Below are 21708 nucleotides of genomic sequence, written 5' to 3'. Positions count from 1 at the left end.
CTTAATTTTGAGGGGTCGTTGCCACTTCCCTAAAGCACAAGGCAATATCACTAGAGAATTTGTGCCATATAACTAGATCTACTCTCAGTTCGGTACACAGGATACATATGAAATCTCTGTATAATTTTGCCTCACTTACTCGACAAACTTAGTTTGGAAAGTTTCATCCTAAAAGCTTGAACAGTGGTTGCTACTGTTGTTTCGCAACAAAAACCGGTGGAACAGTGTGAGCGCGGCCTTAATTTAATCACTGGACTGGTGTTTGGTGTTGTGCTTTGGCAGCAGTCATTAATCATCTGCTTCGCCTCAAACAGCAACCTGGAACCATGGATGTTTTTACATTTTTATACGCTTGTTTTTCATCTCGTATCACAGTTGATTATCTTGTTAACACACAGGAACTGATTCAAGATATTGTTTCAAAAGTTTGTTGTGGAAGCATATGAAGATATAGGGACGGCTTTTTTCTGGCAGTCAGAACTAGTCCAGTTGTTTCCTATAGCCTTTTTAACAACTCCTTAAAATGACTGTAATTATTTATGGTTATGAGGGAGATGTGTGTGTCCCCCTACAGCTTTTTGTTAAACATTGTACACCATGTTGAGGGACAATGAAGCTCTCTAAGCTAAGTTTGCCAACGGTCAGTAAGCTAATTTTTTTGCTCTTTAGCTTAGCTTGGTTTTATCAAAAAGACACACTAGTACCATGGATGCCTGTCTCATAACACATATTTTTTTAACAATTGCTCCTTTGTGAAGCAGTTATTACTCTGACAGAGGAGGTTAAGTAAAAGTGAATGTTGTGACAAAGCTAATAAGCTACGTTAGCGTCCTTCATTTTGGTCTCTCCACTTCACTGTCCCATCCAGTGTGGATTTGTTCCCCCCTACAAATTGCAGCGATTCCGTTGGAATTAATTAAAATCACAGCTCTACTGGTATGATGTATTTTGTAATTTCAAATGATAGCTGTAATGATTCTGTTTCTGTTCATTAAGGTCTGTTCCGTATTTGGCCCTTTTCTAGTGAGATTCCACAAGCACCAGAAAGGAAAGAAACAAGATCTTTGGTGAGGTTTTTCTTAATACCACAATACAGTTTCTATTCGTCCTGTTTCTCCAAAATGTCAAAGAGAACAGTATAGGCTGTTGATATAAACCATGTTTTCTTTCCTTTTAAGGAGCAGTCATCACATGCCGAACAACAGTACTGCTGATCAATTAGCAGCTTTGTTTGCAAACGGATTTGATGGATTTAAAATATTTTTTCACCATCAAACTGATTCCCCAAGCTCCCGATACATCCACACTTTGTGCTAATTAGAGAGCTAATTATGAATTTTGCAGATCTTTCTGGGCTAGTATGGGGATGGTTTTTATGCTTTTTCTCATGTGAATGCAGCAATTCAATATATGTTATATAACCACAATCAACCAATTTCATTTAAGTTGCATCATGCGTTTTCATTTAAAAAAAATTGTAAGTTATGGGAAGTCTAATGTTTCCTAGGAAAATGCATTCATAGTTGATGTAATCTATTATTTTAAAATGACATGAACATATAAATGTCTAAACTTTTAAATGTGAGGACATTGATCTATTTGGAGGAAAAGACAAAGAAAAAGGATGAAGGAGGTGAATATAAGTGAAGGTCATACAGCCTTAAAGATCTATATTACAATTTTTTTTTAATTTTATTTAAATAATATAGTAGTAATGTCAACATGCTACATGACAAGTTATATAGAATGTAAAATAACTGTTAAAAATCAACAACCCTACTATCCCAATCTCTGAATCCATAGTCTAGTTAGTTTGGACTAAATCACACACAAAGCTGTCTTAAACACTCTCCAGAGCACCACATTTAGATTGATCTGCAGCTAAAATTGGCACAAAAAAATTCACTTTATTCACCTTTTGGAGTAAAGTTTGCCCTAAGCTACAGTCCCCAGCTGTTTTAGGAAATGACTGATCATTTTCCAATATGAAGCCTTTGTAGCGCATTTTAAATATTACATGTGTTCAGTAAAAAACAAATATCTTGGGCTTGAGACCATCAGACAGTGTCAGAAAGTATCAAGAGACGCACTGCCGTGTTGTTTTTGATCTCTTTCTGAGATCTGTTGACTTTTATATTTGTTATATATCTGAGCTCAGGAAACATGAAATATTAAAAAGTCAACGGCAAAGCCCATGTACCAACAAACCCCCAACCTAATTGCAGTTTTTGTTTTTCCTCTAGCTAACTCAGGATTAATGTCTCGCAAATGTAAAGACGGCGCTCAATGAATTATACCATGTCTTTCAGATCCTCATTTTTGTAACAATGTAAGGAACCAATAAAAGAGTAAAGCTCCACTGTTTGGTATCACATTTTGAAGCTTTTATCAATATCTAAGTATTTCCCATGATACCGAGCTGTTTGTTTTCTTTTTACAGACCCCTAGAACGGAGCACAAAACAGCCTGAGGGACGAGACTGGAAGAGGCTCTCCGGGGCTGTGGATGCTTCCAGCTCGTCTCGAACTCCTGCGGAGGTGTGCATGCTGAGGATTTGGAATAAACTTACGATTTAGAAAGTGAGACGTATGCCTCAAGGAGCCTGGACCGACACTGTACCTTGTTGTATCAATCAGTATCCGTGCTGTTGCTCTTACCTCTGTGTTGAGTTTGAGTCTGCGGACTCCCAGGTCCACCCCCGTGAAGCTCTCGTCAGCAGCGATGGTGTCAATCTTGATGAACTGGTTTTCCCGTACGGCAGAGCCCACTGCTCTGTCGGACTCGTAGTAGTACAGGTTGAAGGTTTCCTGCGGAGTAATACAAGGTAGCGTGAGTACTGACTGGTGTCCATTGTGTTACAAAATGAGTAATGCATTATTTCCCAATTTACTCTAAGCACACCTAACATAAAGTGTAAATGCAACCAAGAAGCTTTAGATGGACTGAAACACCTCTGGTGGTGGTGTAAATAAAATAAAATAAATTGTCTTTCTTTTAACGTTCATGTTTACTTTCGCAAAAAGTTCTGTCTGGTCTATATTTGGTGATTAAAATTAGCTCTTAACTCGAGTTGTTCCGAACCTGATACCAGTGTCAGGAATTGCCTCTGATACAGCCTAAAATGCGGATTGGTTATCTGTGAGTACTCTGGCCTGTGCACAGTTCCGATACCCCGTTGTCATTTCCATTGTCTGCTCTCCACTCACCTGCTCGCCACCCGATCTGTTGTGAACAACTAATCTTTATTAAAAACATGCAGGAGAGCTAGTTAACGTTAGCAGTTGGCGAGCAGTGGGCAGCACAGTCTAGATTAGCTTAATAACGGAGCTCTACAAGTTATAGTTTACAGAGGTCGAATTAGAGTTACATTATGATGCGTTCAGCTATATTTCTAATGGGGAAGGTTTATTATGTTATCATGATGTGTTCAAATGTAATCTTTTATGCAGTTTTTTGCGGGCAACTTGAATGAATCCAGTGGTTTGAAGGAGATGTTTTCACAGCATTATAAAATAGATATAATGACCTGTTTGACTTTCAAGCACTAGCTCTAGCAGTTTATAATACATAAATTAAACTACTAATGCCAAGATTTGTTTAAATCAAAGCCAATATTTAGATAAAAATACAATCATTTATTTCCTTATCATTTGAAATTTGTGGTTCAATGCAATTACCTATCGTAGGTGACAATAACAAAGTAAAAATAAAGCATTTAGAATTTTTGACGGTTTACACTGATCTCAGGACGATTAAATTATTGTTTGGGACGGTGGTGAAAACATTTTTGTATACATATATTTTGTTTTTCTAAAGCCCTCATATCAGATCGGTAATCGTATCAGCCAACACGCAAGATCAGGTATCAGAATTGATACGGGGAGGTATGAAAAGGTTTCCGAACACCCTGATCACACACACACACACACACACACACACACACACACACACACCCAAGCTAAACTATCTACCAGACAAAGACATTTCATATTTGGTGTCCTTGGTATTTTCACATTTTAAAAAAGTGAGCAGAATGTCAAAGGTCAAGATAGTCCTTGAAATAAATAATTGTAGTTTTCTTAACTGTGTTTAAAAGCCACTGTGAGTTTAAACAGACTTCATCAGAGATTGCGATTTTGAAATGCCTACTATTTACATTGTGAGTATTTAAGAACTCTATTTTACAGCTTTGTCTCCCTCTCCCACACATTTCCTTTTTATTTATATTTAATTAATACTATTCCCACGCATTTCCTTTTTTTATTTTATGTATATTATTCCCATACATTTCCTTATTATTATTCTAATTTTATTATTCCCACACATTTACTTTTTATTTATTTTTTAATTAATATTATTCCCACACATTACCATTCTTGTTCCCCTTCCCTCCCTCCCTCCTCCCTCTGAGTGTCGGAGTGTTACCTTGCAGGTGCCCAGTACTCCCGGCATGCTGTTGCAGTCTCTCAGGGTGAACTTGACCTCGATGTAGATCCTCCTCGCTCCGTCTCGGGGGAGCCAGCCCGTCCTCAGCCAGTTGTTCTGGCTGGGGCTCATCACGTTACACACCTGATTCAGGAAGAAAGTGTTGTAATCAGCATCTCAAGCGGCAACAAACATAGTCAATAAAAACAAACATCAAAGTCGGCCTTTTCTTTCCAACTTTTCTTTCCAACTTTGTGATTTTGAAAGATGACATTTGCCCACACTCCTGTGTGTTCTATTTATTTTGAAGAACAGAGCAGCTGGTAGCTCTTCACAAAGCCCAGTTGCTAGGAAAAAACATTGGCATTGCATGTTTTTGCCATCCACTGATTTTCTCTATGTCTGCCTCTTCAGTCTGTTAGTAGACTAATAGGTCGATGAGGTGTTTTTATGCTTTTTTTACACCTCTGTAAAATGCAAGATTTAAAGTGGTGCTTTTGTGCGATTTCTTATGGAGAAACTCAGTTTCACAAATCTGTTAATTAAATCAACTAATTGACTGGACGACTAAGGATTTCTTTGGCGGACAGCCGTAACTTTCACCCAGGAGATCGCTGTGAGTGTGATATCAAAAGTAAATGTTGACTTTACGCTTGTTACTAATTCTTACACTTTTCACATAACGTATCGTGAAAAAGTCCGCCAAGTTAGGTTTTCATGGTTACGTTACATTGTTATGTCATTATATAAACACAAACCGTTATTTTTTTCTAACCTTTAAGTAGTTGTTTGGCTAAACCTAAGCAATCGTTTCAGAATTTATCCATGTGGCATCAAGGGTTTCTGCAAAAGTGATACAAGGCTGATATGAAACATGTTTTTGTTTGCAGAAATGAACAATTCATTTTTCATTCAACATTTATTCTTCTTACTGGGTTTCTTCGCAACATCTAATATATATTCAGGTGAGGGAGCCTTAGCTGACATAAAGATGAACCTGCACTCAGAATGGTACACTGGTAGAAAAGTGTTACTCTCAAATCATAGAGTGCTTCCTGCTTTGTGTCTACAGACGAACATTGTGACATTTCTTTAACCAAACCCGACCCAGTGTCACATAATTTAAAATGCAGTGTAGGTGGTAAACACTGACATTTGACCCACTTATGATTATATGGAAGTTACATTGCCAATGTCAGAATGCTCCACAAGCATGTGTAACACTGGTTTAGCATTTTAGAAATACACAAGTAACATGCCCTGGCTTTCTATTTACTGCCACTGACGACACTGAAGTCATTCTTTTCTGGGCTCTGCTGGTTTAAGCGACCTGGCTGGAGTTCATGACCTACTACAAAAACCACCAACTGATGGATATTCTATTGTCTGTTTCTAGGATGTGTGTGAATCATACCATTTAAATTGAACCACTTTTTAATACAAACTTAGTCATCACTTAATCAAGCGTTTTTGGAGAACACTGTGAAATTCTGTTTGGATCTTCATGTAGGGAAATAAAAGTTATGAGCCAGGGCTGCGACAAAATATTATTTGCATTATCAGTATATTTGCTGATTAATCAACCAATGAATAATTTGGTCCATTTGCGCGGTTGTAATGCACAGGCATTTGGGGGCTGAAGCCCTGGGGCCCGACGACATAAAAGGGCCAACGAGGCTCAGGTGAAAAGAATAAAATTCACAGGGAGAAACTTTGTGTTGTGCCCCCGACATCCCCTACCTAATCAAAGACATTGCCAAAAATCAATACATGCCGTTGCTATTGATTGATTCGTCCAATATTCATACGTTTGAAACACATGTGAGTGGAGGACAGAAGGATGCATGCAGGCTTTGTTTTCGGACACTGGTGCTCCCTGTTATTTTGGCTATTAAGACTTATTTGCACTTGAAAGGCTACCTTTGGTGACACAGTTTCTGTATTGTATATGTATGCTTCCCTATGGGCTTATAATGATAATATGAGTTATATTTGGTGGCACATTATCGATGCGTTATTGCGTGCAAATTGAGGGCGGCTGTTTGCTTCAGGTTGGACCGGGCAATAGTGAAGTTGCGATGGTGCTTGGGGGAACGAGGGAAGGCCTTGAAAAAGTCGTAGCTCCGGGGGCCATGGTACTTTAATGCAGCCTTGAGTCTATATGTCAGAAAATAGTAAAAAGTAAAAGAAATGTCCATTACAATTTTCCAGAGCCCAAGGTGAAGCCTTTAAATTACTTATACTGTTCAGCCAACAGTCCAACTGTCAAAGGTATTACATTTACTGCACTAAGAAAACCTTTAAAGAAGCTGAAAATACTGAATTTGATCAAAAAGGTGATTTTATCCTCTTTCAATCGATAAGACAATATAATTTAACTCTAAGCTCTGAATAAACAATTGTCAGAGACTATTATTTGTGTCTAGTCGAAATGTCCTGGGAATTAGTTTGAGGACTTGGACTCACGCCCTGAAAACCATATGTGATATAATTTCACTGAGCTGAGGACTAATCTATGTGCTTAAACAAACCCACCTTTTCAAAGCCACAACCGTCATACATACTGCAGTATAACCTTGAAAAATAACTAAGTTATCTTAACTTTTGTACACCAGCAGGGAACTGTTACATAACCCATATTTTGTATAATTTAATGAAAATGATTACCATATAATACAACAAATATGAAATAATAACTTGTGATTCATTATCCAGTTTGTGTTTTTAATTAATTCATGTTGTGAAAAAAACTAACAGTTTCCCAGAGATCAAAGTGATAAATTCCACTTCCTGTAATAATGAACATTACACACCTGGTATGTGTGGATGGGACTGAAGTACTCGTCCATCTCGTTAATGGCGTCCCACTGTGCAGAGAGGAAAGAAGAGAAAACATTCTTGGGGTCAGTCACATGTTCATCTCCACGTTTTCTTTTTTTTTTTAAAGGATTCATATACAGCAAATCACTCGGCTGCCGTTTATATTTCCCACGTGACCGCTGTGCCTCCCTAACCGCGTCGGCAGATTATTAGCTTCCACTTCAAATGAAACGTGTGACGACTCTCTGTCACACAAGCGGCAGTGGCTGTAGTGTGGCAGGAGTAAGGTAGCTACATTTTTCTCTCTCTGAAGACAAACAGTTAACATACGATTAACATTTTCACGAGATTTCCTCATTAGTGATGCACACTTTGAGGGTCAAAAACAACCTATTTGAAAATGTGTTGAAATTGTTAAAAAAAATATCAACAAACACTGTTAAACTTTAGATTAATGCTTGTATTAATTACGCTAACGTATTCTGTCCGGCCGAGCAACCCTTAACTCATGCAATCATGTGTTCTACATTCCAGCATGTTGGAATTCACTTAATGTAATTCCATCGGGACACATTTTCCTTTAATGAGATGGCCCTCATGTATGTGATTAGATTTACGTTGTTTGCCGAGTGCTGCCAGCGGGCCAATAATAGCGTTACAAAGGAGGAACGGTAAATGAAATGTGTTGGTAGTTTTCTAAATGTGTTAATGTGCGTTACACCTCCCTGCACTTCCTAGCGCACGACCGGCACCCAGAAGAATCACTCAATCACAGGAGGTAAAGTGTGTTCCCTCCCCCTCTGTGTATGTGGTGAGATAAAAGCTGCACACCCAAAGACTTCCATCTACTGATGGGGAGAACAGGAAATGCCCAGATGTTATGTAGTAGAACGGGATAGGAAGATCACTTGTCATGAGTGCTTTCACAAAGAAGGTGAATATGACGCGGTGAGAAAAGTGACGTAAATTTTTTCGAAACGCGCTATCAGCCAACATATACCAGAATATAACGACAGGCTCTGTGTTCCAAATAATTTCCAAACTTTAGAACTTCAACCTTGAGATACCAGATCCTCTGCTTCTGTTTTTTTTTACCTTTCAAATTAAAAAAGCCCTACATATAAACACTGTGTTACTGATAACCAGAGGGGAACTCATCTCACTCAGAGCGTTTTGCTAAAAGGAAACACAATAAAACAGCTTAAGGTAGCATAAGCTGTACATCAGTTTACCTCAGATGGACACCGCACTGGGTCATTAGGATCCCGGTATTTTATTATTATTATTATATTCCTTTATTGATCCCCATGGGGGAAATTCAAGTGTTGCAGCAGCTCAACTACACAGACAGACAATAAATACACATACTATACAACTACACAGACACAGACAATAAATACACATACTATACAACTACACAGACACAGACAATAAATACACATACTATACAACAAAATAAAGATAGAACAGGAATAAAAATGTACAGTATATTGTATTTGTGTATTTGATTAGATACCTTCCCTTTTTATTTAATAAAGTGCTGCAATCGTTGCAAAGTTGCATCGCTGCTGCTGCAAAATACTCGCGGGTGAGAATATAAGGAGGTTTCTGTCAACCCGTTCATTCATGGTAACATGAAGACTCAATTGCAGGATGTCAAAAGTTCATGCAAACAGCTCAAACCCAAACTCCAGGAGAATGAGAGATTTGTCCCTTCTCTACTTCTGTTTAAAACAGAATATTTGATAATCGAAAAATGCAATTAAATTACACAACTGGCCCTCGCCTTCACCTCCCTCACCAATGTTGAGCGAAATCAAGCAAGGTGGAGGATGATAAAGGAATAGGTAAACTTAAGCACAACCATGCTCTTTTGGAAATGTAAACAACATTAATGCCATCTGATTCTGAAAATAAAACAGTATTGCTCTGCTCAGCTGTACAATACACACAAACTAATTGGCAAGTGCAACTCTCTAAGATGGGAAGGGGGCAGCTTGGCAATGCAGCATTTAACCCAGGGGCCCTAAAAAACACTAAGATCAGTCCAGTGTGTTGATGTAAAGCAGGCTGGTTCAGGAAAAGAGAACGATATTCGTTTTCAGGGTTAAAAAAACGAAAACTATAAAACAATAATGCTAAATAAATATCTCAGTAGGCATAAACAGAACCAATGACTCACTCTTTGCCAAACTGTATGACTTCCTCCCCCTCTTCAGAGAGAAGAGCAGTTCTCCCAATCTCCCTCCATCATCGGATCAAAAGCTGGAAATAAATGTCGACCTTCGATAGTATGCCGCATTGATTATTTCATCCAAGTGTAAACATAGCCAATTCGTATGCATGTATAAATAGCAGGACACGTGTGTTTAACCCTGGTGTTACCCATGACCCTCCTGGGCTGTGCGATCCTCGCGCGAGTGGCGGAGTAATTGAAAGGGAAAGTGTCGACCCCGGGAAGCTTCTGGGGCGGCGCACGGCTGAACTCGGCCTCGGATAAGACCACTGAGCTTTGCATAGAAGCCCTCCAACTAGGCTCCTCGGCCTCGACTCCTGCCCCCCCCCCTCTATCCCCACACACACACACACACACACACACACACACACACACACACACACACACACACACACACACACACACACACACACACACACACACACACTCCCCAAGGCACCACCAGCCAAAAACCACTGGGATAATTAAGATGTAGGAAGTCTCACCCTTCCCTCCCTTCCACATCCTCTCATCTTTATCTGCTAAATTGAAACCGTCCTTGAACTTGTGAGGACCTCGGCTAATTAGTGGGGTGTATAACCTCTCTATCGCCCTCATTATATCCCGTCTTGCCATCGCTGCACTATCCACCTCTTTTTTCTTCTTCTTTTTTGGGATGAAATCTTAAGATTTTTTCTTCCATGTAATTTTCACCCCGAGTGAATAAACCCCAGCAGCTTAAGAGCAGATATTCAGGAGGTTTGGAGCTTTACGGCGAAGCAGGGCGGGGATGAGATTGTTGTTTAGTCTTGTAAATAATGAAAAATATTATTGCTCATTCTCAGCAGACATCCAGGGAAGAAGAAGTAGTAGAAGTAGGAGAGATTCAGCGGGGCGTGTTTATCTTGTGAGAGCCCGATAAGAGAGTTCTCTATCGCGACAACAACAGAAGCGCAGTGCTTCACGGAGCGGCCCACTGACAGTGTGCAGTGTGGGTGTGTTAGGATATATATGTCAGAGAGACAGAGAGACAGAGAGTACCAGAGTAAAGTACAACCAAGAGAGAGAGAGAGAGAGAGAATAAGACATTAATTAAAGAATAGAAATATATACTGGATGTTTTTTAAATAATCAAGTTTTTAAGTTTAGCTGTAAAAATTTGTTTCAATTTTGATTTAAATTTTCAAAATACAACACATATACAATTAATGCTGGCTAAAGACCAAAAAGTCATTGCCTATATTCAACGATTATAATTTAGAATTTTTAAATTGACTCCTTAGTCCGACCACCTTGTGCTTAATGCTTTGAGTAATGGCGCGTTCCATTTAACTCGCAATTCAGAAGTCAGAGCTTGGAATGAGGGGTTGATTGTGTTCCAGCACAACAAGTTGGAAAACTCAATGAGGTTTGCTCCAGCCAGGTATGCCAGGTGATAACATCAATTACGCCGAACTTTGGAGCATACAAACATGTCCAAGGATAGAAGTTGGAAAAGTACTGTGAGTACGACTGATTTGATGAGACACAAAAACGAAAGAAGTGCTCATAATCAGCATAGTACTAAAGCCTTTTATTACATAAAATACAAACGACAGTCATAGTTTTATTGCTAATTGCGTTTCTGAACGGGACGTTCTGGGGTCAAGAAATCAAGCTGCTGCTCAGCCTCCACTGACTCTTCGTCAATAACGAACCACGTCTGATCTGCGTTCCTCGATTTTTCAGATTCTCCTCGCATCCTTTCTCTCTTTAATCTCAATCTCTTTTGTTTTATTCAGCCCGTTTAGTGTTGCCACTTGCGACAAAAGAAGTTGCCATCTGAGTTGCCTAAAGATCAGAGAAGCTGTTGTTGAGCAGAATGAAAGTGTTTTTTTTTATTCTGTCTAAATCTCGGGGTCTACTCGTACGAGACCCGAGGCCCTGTAGCATGAAATCAATTTCCGTCTATTCATAACGTGTGATATGAAAGAGAATGGGGTGCCAAAGCAGATGAAAGGGTGACTGAAAGACTGATTAACAAATACAGAGAGAAAACTGGGTGAAAAGATGATTATGTGCTGCTGGTGTGAGGGACAATAGAAAGTGTTAAAGGCTCTATTCATCACTGTTGCTTCTGAGGAAGAAGAAGGTAGCTGCAGGTTTAAAAGAGTCTGGTGTGCCAATGGAAAATATTTCCTGCTCAACTTTCACGTCCTATACATGTTGTATTTCTTGCAAGATTTGCCCCGAGGCCTTCCAGACCACCCAAACAAACACACTTTTTGCATTTACCAACTTTTTGAATAAAAAATAAAACAAACTGACACAAGTTACACTGTGCCTGTTGGTATAAATGACCTTCGCTGTACTTGTCCTCTATTTGTCCCTAATGTTGCAAACACTGAAATTAAATTAAAACAGTTATATTCAATCATGTGTGGTTGACAGGACCGGGGTGAAGATAATATGCGGTGTGACAGCTGTAGTTAATTTATGTGCAGAAAATCTTCTTGTCAGAGCCTTTGGATCCTTACTGTCATATGGATTGTTAATATAGAGCGGTGGGCGATGAGTGAGCATATGGAACTGGCTAATTGGTTCTTGGCTTTTATATTAAAAAACACAAATTAATAAAAAGTTTAATAAAAAAAACAATTGGTCTCTTAGACTGCAATATACTTTTAGAAAAGCTGCCTATTAAAATGAAAACATTTTTAATATTGAAAAATGCAACAAAGAAAATGCAAGGTGCTGAGAAATTAAACCACGACCACAATTAAACCACGACCACTTCTGTTTGATGAAAGCTGGAAGAGGGACCTAGCGCTGTCCCTGGCCTTTACATTTTTTGGGTAGCATGAAATCATGGTGGAGTAGGTAAGCTAACGTTTGCTAGCTAACTAGCCAGCTGCTAAATGAGTTACATTGAACAACTTAATGTGTCAGCAACACACTCATATCACAGCTTAGGGGTAGCACATTGCTTTTGCCACATAATCAGTCATTAGCACATATTCACCAGATTTTTGCAATGTGCTGATAGCTTCATTTCTAGTCCACAGAAAAAGAGAAGAGGGTTGTGCTGTGCTGTGATTGTGATGCTACACTGGTAACAGAAAAAGTAAAAAACGACCACCCGGTCGATTTTATTTTAGCATTGGCCTGGCAAGATTAGGGCTGATTTAAGACAGTAGATGACATGTTGAACTATTTTCAACCATGAAATGCAGAATTTATATGTTTGGTAAGAAATGTGAATATTAACAACAGCATCAATGTGTTTTATCACAGTACAGTCAGAGCACACATCATTTAGTTTGGAAAAGTTTCTAAGAGGGCCTTGATTCCTTTTTTCTTAGATCAGGTATAAACTTTAATGCTTAACTTTAGCCAATGTGAACTCAAAGTCCTTAAAGCGCTGTGGATTAATTAATTACAGCTATGAGCTCACTCTGATGAACACAGTAGGATGCAGTTGAAGGCTCCGGTAAAGGATAGTAAGTGGATCTTGAGTTGAGGTGGTTTCATCAAACTGCTAAAGGATAACTAAGTTAATAGGGGAATGTATTGTTATTATTTTATTTTTTTACTTGACCTCAGAGAAGATGATTTATTTTCATTGATAATAATATTGGGAAGGTCAAATGTTATCCTAATACATTTCTGTGTAATCCAATAGGCGACCAATCCAATATCTAATGTAGTACCTGTCAGGTTTCAGATTATGGGATAATCCAATCCCTTGTAATCCATTACTACCACTCTCTATCTTTGTCTGGCATTCAAGCGTTCATACGCTGCTGACAATGCATGTCTTAGGAGAGGCGTCAAAAGGAAGACAAAGCCGGAGACTGGTGTCCTCTTTGAGAGATCTCATTTCAGATTAGTATGTTTGATGGAGGTTTCTTTAGAACTCATGGACTGAGAGAGAGAGGGAGGGACGGGAAGAGGATGATGAAGATAGAGTCGGTAGGGTGTGATGACAGCTAGCGCACACAGTAAGTGTGTTTTTGTGTGTGTGTGTGTGTGTGTGTGTGTGTGTGTGTGTGTGTTCACTGGTGGCATTTCCAGGCTTAGCGCTGGGCTCCGTGTGAAGTAACAGGTCTGCTTATTAACTCAGTTGGAAATATCAGGCTCTGCCCAACACCTTTCTGCCTCTCATGCTATCAGCAACACAACCAGAACAGACTTAATAACTTTGCTTCTACATGTGTGTGTGTGTGTGTGTGTTTGTGTGTGTGCACTCACGTGTCTTGTCTGTTGGCTCTTTGACAGCGATAACCTTTCCAGAATAGGAGTGTTAATTGCACTGGTCTGGGATCAGTGGGGGAGATGGTGTAATGTCTATTCTGAGATTCAATTTTTTACTGTATGTGTGTGTGTGTGTGTGTGTGTGTGTGTGTGTGTGTGTGTGTGTGTGTGTGTGTGTGTGTGTGCGTGTGTACAAAAAGATGAAAACATCTTAATAAAGGAGAATAAAAAGGACATATTTTCTCTCATTTAGATAAATGTATAAAAAAAGTATTTTATTTATTTTTATTTTTTAATTCTTCATATTATATACCTGTTACACAAAGGGGATAATGGCTTGATAGACTGTGTGTGGCAAAAAAAGCAGGTATCTACATCTATCCATTAAATAGTTGTAGCACCCATGTTGAGAGTTTGCATAGACTCCATCACGCCGCAACCTTGCAAAGGATGGAGAGGCAAAGTACTGACCCTTAAAGTGTCCCCCATGGGACCTGATTTATGGAGAAAAAAATGTTCAGTGAACAGCGAGAAAAAAATGATATACAGCGGGTAAAATAAGTATTGAACACGTCACCATTTTTCTCAGTAAATATATTTCTAAAGGTGCTATTGACATGAAATTTTCACCAGATGTCTGTAACAACCCAAGTAATCCATACATACAAAGAAACCAAACAGACACCAAACAAATAAGTTCAGAAATTAAGTTATTTGTAATAAAATTGAATGACACAGGGGAAAAGTATTGAACACATGAAGAAAGGGAGGTGCAAAAAGGCATGGAAAGCCAAGACACCAGCTGAAATCTATCAGTAATTAGAAAGCAATCCTGCCCCTTGTCAGTGCAAATTAATATCAGCTGGTTCAGTCCCAACTGATGGCCTATAAAAAGGTGTCTCATTACCAAGGTGTCACACAAGAAACATCTCATGATGGGTAAAAGCAAAGAGCTCTCTCAAGACCTTAGAAACCTTATTGTTGCAAAACATACTGACGGCATTGGTTACAGAAGGATCTAAACTTCTGAATGTTCCAGAGAGCACTGTTGGGGCCATAATCCGTAAGTGGAAAGAACATAATTTCACCATAAACCGGCCACGACCAGGTGCTCCTCGCAAGATTTCTGACAGAGGAGTGAAAAGAATTATCAGAAGAGTTGTCCAAGAGCCAAGGACCACTTGTGGAGAGCTTCAGAAAGACCTGGAATTAGCAGGTACAATTGTTTCAAAAAACAATAAGTAATGCACTCAACCGCCGTGGCCTGTATGCACGCTCACCACCAAGACTTCATTGCTGAAGAAAAAGCATGTTGAAGCTCGTTTAAAGTTTGCTGCACAACATTTAGACAAGCCTGTGAAATACTGGGAGAATATAGTCTGGTCAGATGAGACCAAAATTGAATTCTTTGGATGCCATAATCAGTGGTGTATAGTAACGAAGTAGAAATACACGTTACTGTACTTAAGTCGTTTTTTTGGATATCTGTACTTTACTTTACTATTTATATTTCTGTTGACTTTCACTTTTACTTCACTACATTTTGCAAAGAAAACTGATACTTTGACTCCGATACATTTCCCCTGAAAGTTATCGCTACAAAATCAAATCTATCTTTAGAAAAAAAATGAATCATGAGACCAACGTCGGGGACTGTGGTGGAACACAGACTGCAAGCAAGCAGGTTAGTGAATCAGTGGTCCTAGCTTGCAAGTTAAATCACTGGTTAATCACGTTAATGCGCAATTGCAAACAAGTGCTCTCAAAGCCGCGTTTTTTTGATGCCCAGTGATGCCAGCTAGCGATCGGCCACATGAGTAGAATTCCACTCTACGATGACTGATTTCATGATGGAAGCAGAAACGGAAGCACCTGCTACTCCCGCAACAAACCACGGTGGTGACGAAGACCAACACCCGTGGCCATATCTGCGAGAAATGTTTTCTTATGTTGGAGTGAAAGACTCTTCGTAACCGGATGAAGTGCCTCTTATGCTTACCCAAAGCTACTGAAATATTGGCATTCAAACACTCCCCACCCAACCTCAGGAAACACATTGAGGTAAATTAAGATTAATGCCATGAGCCGCAACGTTAATGTTTAGTTATCATAATTAGCATAAACCTGTTAAGATATCTAGCAGTGTTTCCCACAGGATTGGAGTATATCTTTGGTGGGGGAGGGGGAGACAGGGGTCTGATCTTCTAATTTAGCTATACATGGTGTATGTTAGGCTGCTGTCTCTGTTTGTACCTCCTTGTCCTTGGTCATGGTGGCCACAGCACTTAAAAGAATAAACTTTATAATTCTCAAAGTTCTGACCCTTTGCTTTTTTGTTAACAGCATTTACTTGTACTTTTACTTTCAATACTTAAGTACATTTAATATCAGAAAATTACTTTTGATACTTAAGTACAGTACATATCAGATACTTTAAGACTTTTACTCAAGTATTCTAATAGGTGACTTTCACTTTTACTGGAGTCATTTCCCAGTAAGGTATTTTTACTTTTACTCAAGTATGGCTTTTGGGTACTTTATACACCACTGGCCATAATACACACCATGTTTGGAGGTCAAATGGCACTGCACATCACCCCAAAAACACCATACCAACAGTGAAGTTTGGAGGTGGGAACATCATGGTGTGGGGCTGTTTTTCAGCATACGGCACTGGCAAACTTCATATAATTGAAGGAAGGATGAATGGAAAAATGTACCGAGACATTCTTGATAAAAATCTGCTGCCATCTACCAGGATGATGAAGATGAAACGAGGGTGGACATTTCAGCAAGACAATGATCCCAAACACACAGCCAAGGAAACTCTCAATTGGTTTCAGAGAAAGAAAATAAAGCTGCTAGAATGGCCCAGCCAATCACCTGACTTGAATCCAATAGAAAGTCAATGGAAAGAACTAAAGATCAGAGTTCATAGAAGAGGCCCACGGAACCTTCAAGATTTGAAGACTTTGTGTGGGAGAATGGGCCAAAATCACACCTGAGCAATGCATGCGACTAGTTTCTCCATACAGGAGGTGTCTTGAAGTTGTCATTACCAACAAAGGCTTTTGTACGAAGTATTAAATACATTTCAGTAAGTGTGTTCAATACTTTTTCCCTGTGTCATTCCATTTTATTACACATAACTTAATTCTTGAACTTATTTGTTTGGTTTTCTTTGTATGTATGGATTACTTGGGTTGTTACCGACATCTGGTGAACATTTCATGTCAATAGCACCTTTAGAAATATATTTACTGAGAAAAATGGTGACGTGTTCAATACTTATTTTACCCGCTGTATATACATGATGCTTGTAAATAAAAATAATAATTTAAAGAAAGTTGCAGTATGTCGTCAGTTTGTCGAATTAACATTTAGTACTGTGTGAAACGGCTCAGTGGACTACGTCTCCCTACCTGAACAGCGTCAACACAAAAATCAAAGTAGCCGTTAGCTCGGCTCGCAAGCTAGCTAAAGTGCTACTGGAGTTCACGTCTCACAAGAGCTAATTCAAAGTTCAGTTCACATGGATTTAAATGAACTAGATCCGATCATCACAGTTTTAGAATTTTGAACACAAAAAAATGAACATTCATTTCTTCAGTTTTTTTTCTGCTTTTAAACTGGTCGGATGCTTCGGTTTTTAATGAGCCTTACAAACTTATTTGTCCCGCACCACCAGGGTTCATACAAAGTATCCTCAAACAACGGTTCGTATGATATTTTACGAAAAGTTACTTATTTTTTCTTGCGTTTTTCTATGAAAGCCAGCAACATGTTTTATAGTTCCGCTTGTTACATGCATAGTCTTTCAAAATAAACGTATGTCTTCACAGGAAAGTCAGTTAGGTTTAGGAAACAGAACTACTTGATTAGGTTGAGAGAAAGATTGTGAAATACTAAAAGATCGTCATTCGGGTAAAAATAACCACAGAATAATAGTAACGAATTGCGAAAGTTACATGGCAAAAATATCAATGTTGAAGTCTCGTTTCACGCGGGGAACTACCAGCTGTCTCCAGGCTGAAAGATTGCCGTTTGTGGGACCCATCCAACTCCACTCCTGCCCGCCCGATGTCCACTTTTTCTTTTCCCGGTCTTTATACTTCCTCGTCATGATTACATGGAGAACATATGGAATATTTCTTGAGATACCTACAGAGTACAGCCCATTATTGTTCGTATGTATTTCTACTAATTCTCCAGCCTGCTTCATGCCACAGGACGTAGGACTTTAGAGCAACGATCATATGTGTAATTCAAGCCAGAATTCAAACCTGATAACGTTATCTGTCTTTCTCCATTGACTGTTTTTTCCGAATTTTGGTGGTCCAACAGAATGAGGCGGACCAGGCCGAGTGAAGCTAAGAGAGAAGTGTCTTAAAACTTGCATTCTCTCTACTGACCAGCAGGGGGCCAATCCTCCAGTTGGAAAAATATATCTGCTTTTGTATAGAAGTCTATGAGAAAATGACCCTACTTCTCCCTTGATTTATTCCCTCAGTAAACATTGTAAACATGAGTTTACAGCTACAAGCTACTTTTAAGGTGAAATGTTTTCTTGCATGTCAATGTCATGAACCAATCAACACATCTTGAATTGTCAGGGTGACCACTCTGACCACTCCCATTTGTTTTTTAATTGGCTCTCTTTCCAGACAAATGCTTTGGTGTTAATTGGATCTTCAAGCGCTTAAAAAAAGTATTCTCATTTGGAAAAAAAGATAGTCCTTGGAGTGTCGTTCATCTACTTCTGAAAATACTAAGTGACTGAATTCAAAGAGGAAAGTGGTACAATAGAATGGAAAGCTCCATAGGGCCCTCCTACAATTCAGTCCTTGAATGATTTACATGAAGACAATAGTGTGGTAGGACCAATGTCTATGTGTGCGTTTAATGTATCTTTCAATGATTATTATGCGTGTTTGTCTCTAAAAGCATCTTTACAACTCCCAACCAACCCAAATTTGTTATAGCGAGCCCGGGCCTGTAACATAATTATGATGTTATTATTAAGGTGAAACAAATGATAATATGTCATTATCAAAGAAAATATGTCACGTTACAGAGGCTAAAGATGCTCTCACTTCCGTTTCAATTTAAAAACCAGAAGTGGAGGACACCGTCTGTGGGTACAGCTAGAAATATGCAAAGGAAAAAGTGTGTGAGTGTGTGAGAGAGAGTCAGAGGAAGTAACTGGGAGCTGGGGAAATAGTTAGTAATGGAAACAGACTGTGGGCTTTTGACACTTCAGCTCATCCACATCATGGCTTCCACAGCCCACGTTAATCATCACACAGACACACACACACACACACGCTCGCTCACCCACACACTACCTGTACTGTCAGCGGTATCGATTGCGGGGTGGCCGGTGGATGAACCTGTCATGGCCAACATAGATCGGACTGGAGGATAATGAAGTCTTCCTGCCCTGTCTGACAAGCTCCGGGAGAAAATGAGAGAGAAAGTGTGTGCATGTGTGTGTGTGAGAGAGTGAAAAACAGGAAAGATGCTCCCGGGACAGCCCACGGGTGTCCTAACCATTGCCTGAATAAATTGGATGGAAAGAAGGCCCCTTGTGAGTGGAAGACGTGATCTGTCATGGTGTCGTCCGAACGAGACTCGTATGAAGGGAGAGGTCAGGGTGCTAATAAAGACCTAACCCACACACACACACACACATACACACACACTCTGACACATATACACACCACTGATTGAACAGTAAGTGCAAGCTGACAGTCTTCAGCTATCTTCTTGGAAACATTTTAATCTCGCTGTAGCATGGCTAAAAAAAATCATCTTCCGTTTCTATCTCCTTCCATCTTTCATGAGCTCGAGCTCACAGCCTGGTGATGTCTCTGTCTCTATCGCTCTCAGTTCAGAGTTGTACAGTGAGTTTCTGCCTTGATTGTTAAAGAAAAAAAGGCTGCTGTTATTCTATATTTATTATATTGCCAAGCGAATCCCAGGAAAATGCCAAAACCAATGCTGTGTTAGCCCGTTTCCATGCCGTCTCTGTCTTGCCTGTGGCGCTCAGCCCCGAAACCATTTGTAAATCTTTAAAAACATCTCAACATACGTAAAGTTTCATCTTTAGAGAGACTTAACAATTTCCGAAAACATCTGGGCCCTGTAGTTTGGTGCAAACACTACTCAGAAAAGAGGATAATGGTTCATGCCTTTAGGACTATCTACATCCATAGATTGATACACAGTTGTTCTACTGAGTATTTACAGCAGCAGGACACATGATGTAAAACGGTCTCAATACTGCAAACATGTTCGCAACATTTACACTTCATTCAGACAAAAAGCAACATCAGTTAAACGTTCATGTTTTTGTTACAACCTAGAATCACAAGTCAGTCTCTAAATGCTCAACTAGAGACAATCTGCTCGCCACCTCGCAAATATATGTTTAAAGCATTCAATCTATTTTTAGCTCTGCTTTGGTCTTCACCGACTCCTGATTAGTATATCTGGCTCTTAAGTTTTAGCCTAACCAGCTACTTGCTAACTGTTCATGTCTGCTATTTGGTGCTGGACAGTGGGTTTGTTAGAGCTTTTTCACAAAAAACTGCTTCCTGGAATTAAGGTTGATTGGAGTTGACACCGCACTTAAGTTTAGAAACTGTATTTGTGGTCCATAAAACCAGAACAATGAGCTAAAAGTACATAGAGCTGCAAAGTGTTATGATAATAGAGTACTGCAAGGGTTGACTTTCGTTTGTAGGCCAACCTGGAATTTAGCATAGCACTGGTTGTCTCAACAAAAGGTCAATTTAAAAATAATTAAGAAAATATCTTAAATTTGTTTAACCACAGACCTTATTACATGCATTAAAACCAAAATCCCATTTAGAAAACACATCTGCTCTGGAAGTGTAAAAATGCTAACAAATTTCCGAGTTTCAGGACTTAATCCTGCAGCACTCTATTGTTTATGGCTTCATCACTCTGGGTGACCCCTTTCATATCACACACATAGTCATTTGACCTTGAAGCTTGTGGTAAGTAACATTGGATAAACCAGCAAGGGTAATCTTTTCCAATAAAAGTAGCTAGCAGCACCCGCTCCAAAAGTCGCTAAATCAAGGGAGAAAGTCGCCATGTCGTCAACACTGACAGTCTGTACCTTCAGGCCTACATCCAAAGCCCCTTCCACAAGATTTATCATTATGAACTTAAACAACCAACATGGCTTGAAATTGGATTTCATTTCTTGATTGCTGTCAAGATGCAAAGAGAATTTCAACAAATTTAACAAAAACTAAAATCCATTGCCCACTCTAGCTGTGTGTAGCTAGAGTGGGCAGCTTTAAAGACATTATACAGTATTCCTAACTGCAAAGGGAAATCATCCGGTGAGGAGTACAATAATAAAATAAACAGTTCCCTGAGCGGCAGAGAGGAAAATGTCTGTTCACAACCCCTGTCCCCCACCGTCTGAAAATGGCTTCCCATTCAGGAAACTTCACGCTGATAATTTTAATCCATCTTCCTCCAGTATGGACTTGACACTTATTCCTCTTGTATTCCCCGTGGGCAACCTCTCCATCTATTTTCTCCCACTCTCTCCCTCTCACCTTTGCCCTACTTGCTCACTCACAGGGACATGTGTGTCCCCTCCTCGACAATGCTTCAATGTAAAAAATAATAACTGCAGGATAACAGCAGAGCCAGGGTTGATGTATTTATAGTGATAGATTTCGCATGATGTTGCAAAATTCTAACATCTCACCCGCTTTTTGATTCAAACACAATACAAGCACAAGTCACTCTCAGCACCAAACCATAACAGCTTTTCGTGACATAATCATCCACCGACGGAAATCTTTTCCTTCCACTGCAGCAGCATTTTCTCGACCTAAGACCATCAAAGAAGCTGCTCTCGCCGCCCAGAGAACAGGGCAGCTGAAAAACTGACGCTGCTAGCATGGCACATTCATAACGCCTTAAACTGTCAGGATGGCAAAAAATGACCTTATATGTGGACTGTATGT

General features: G+C 39.5%; 1 protein-coding gene across 1 annotated transcript in view; it reads right to left on the bottom strand.

The window, feature by feature from the left end:
• epha8 (eph receptor A8) overlaps positions 1-21708 on the bottom strand; it is a 106844-nt gene that overhangs the window by 52874 nt on the left and 32262 nt on the right. Inside the window, exons 3-5 of the mRNA XM_054617543.1 lie at positions 7239-7292; positions 4426-4569; positions 2658-2807 (exon numbers count right to left, since the gene is read on the bottom strand). Of these exons, the coding sequence (XP_054473518.1) occupies positions 2658-2807; positions 4426-4569; positions 7239-7292 (348 nt within the window). The remainder of the gene's footprint in view (positions 1-2657; positions 2808-4425; positions 4570-7238; positions 7293-21708) is intronic.

Source organism: Anoplopoma fimbria, chromosome 17 (assembly GCF_027596085.1).
Source record: "Anoplopoma fimbria isolate UVic2021 breed Golden Eagle Sablefish chromosome 17, Afim_UVic_2022, whole genome shotgun sequence".
NCBI lineage: Eukaryota > Metazoa > Chordata > Actinopteri > Perciformes > Anoplopomatidae > Anoplopoma > Anoplopoma fimbria.
Note: the sequence above shows the minus strand (reverse complement) of the source record. Positions and strands in the feature narration are given on the sequence as shown.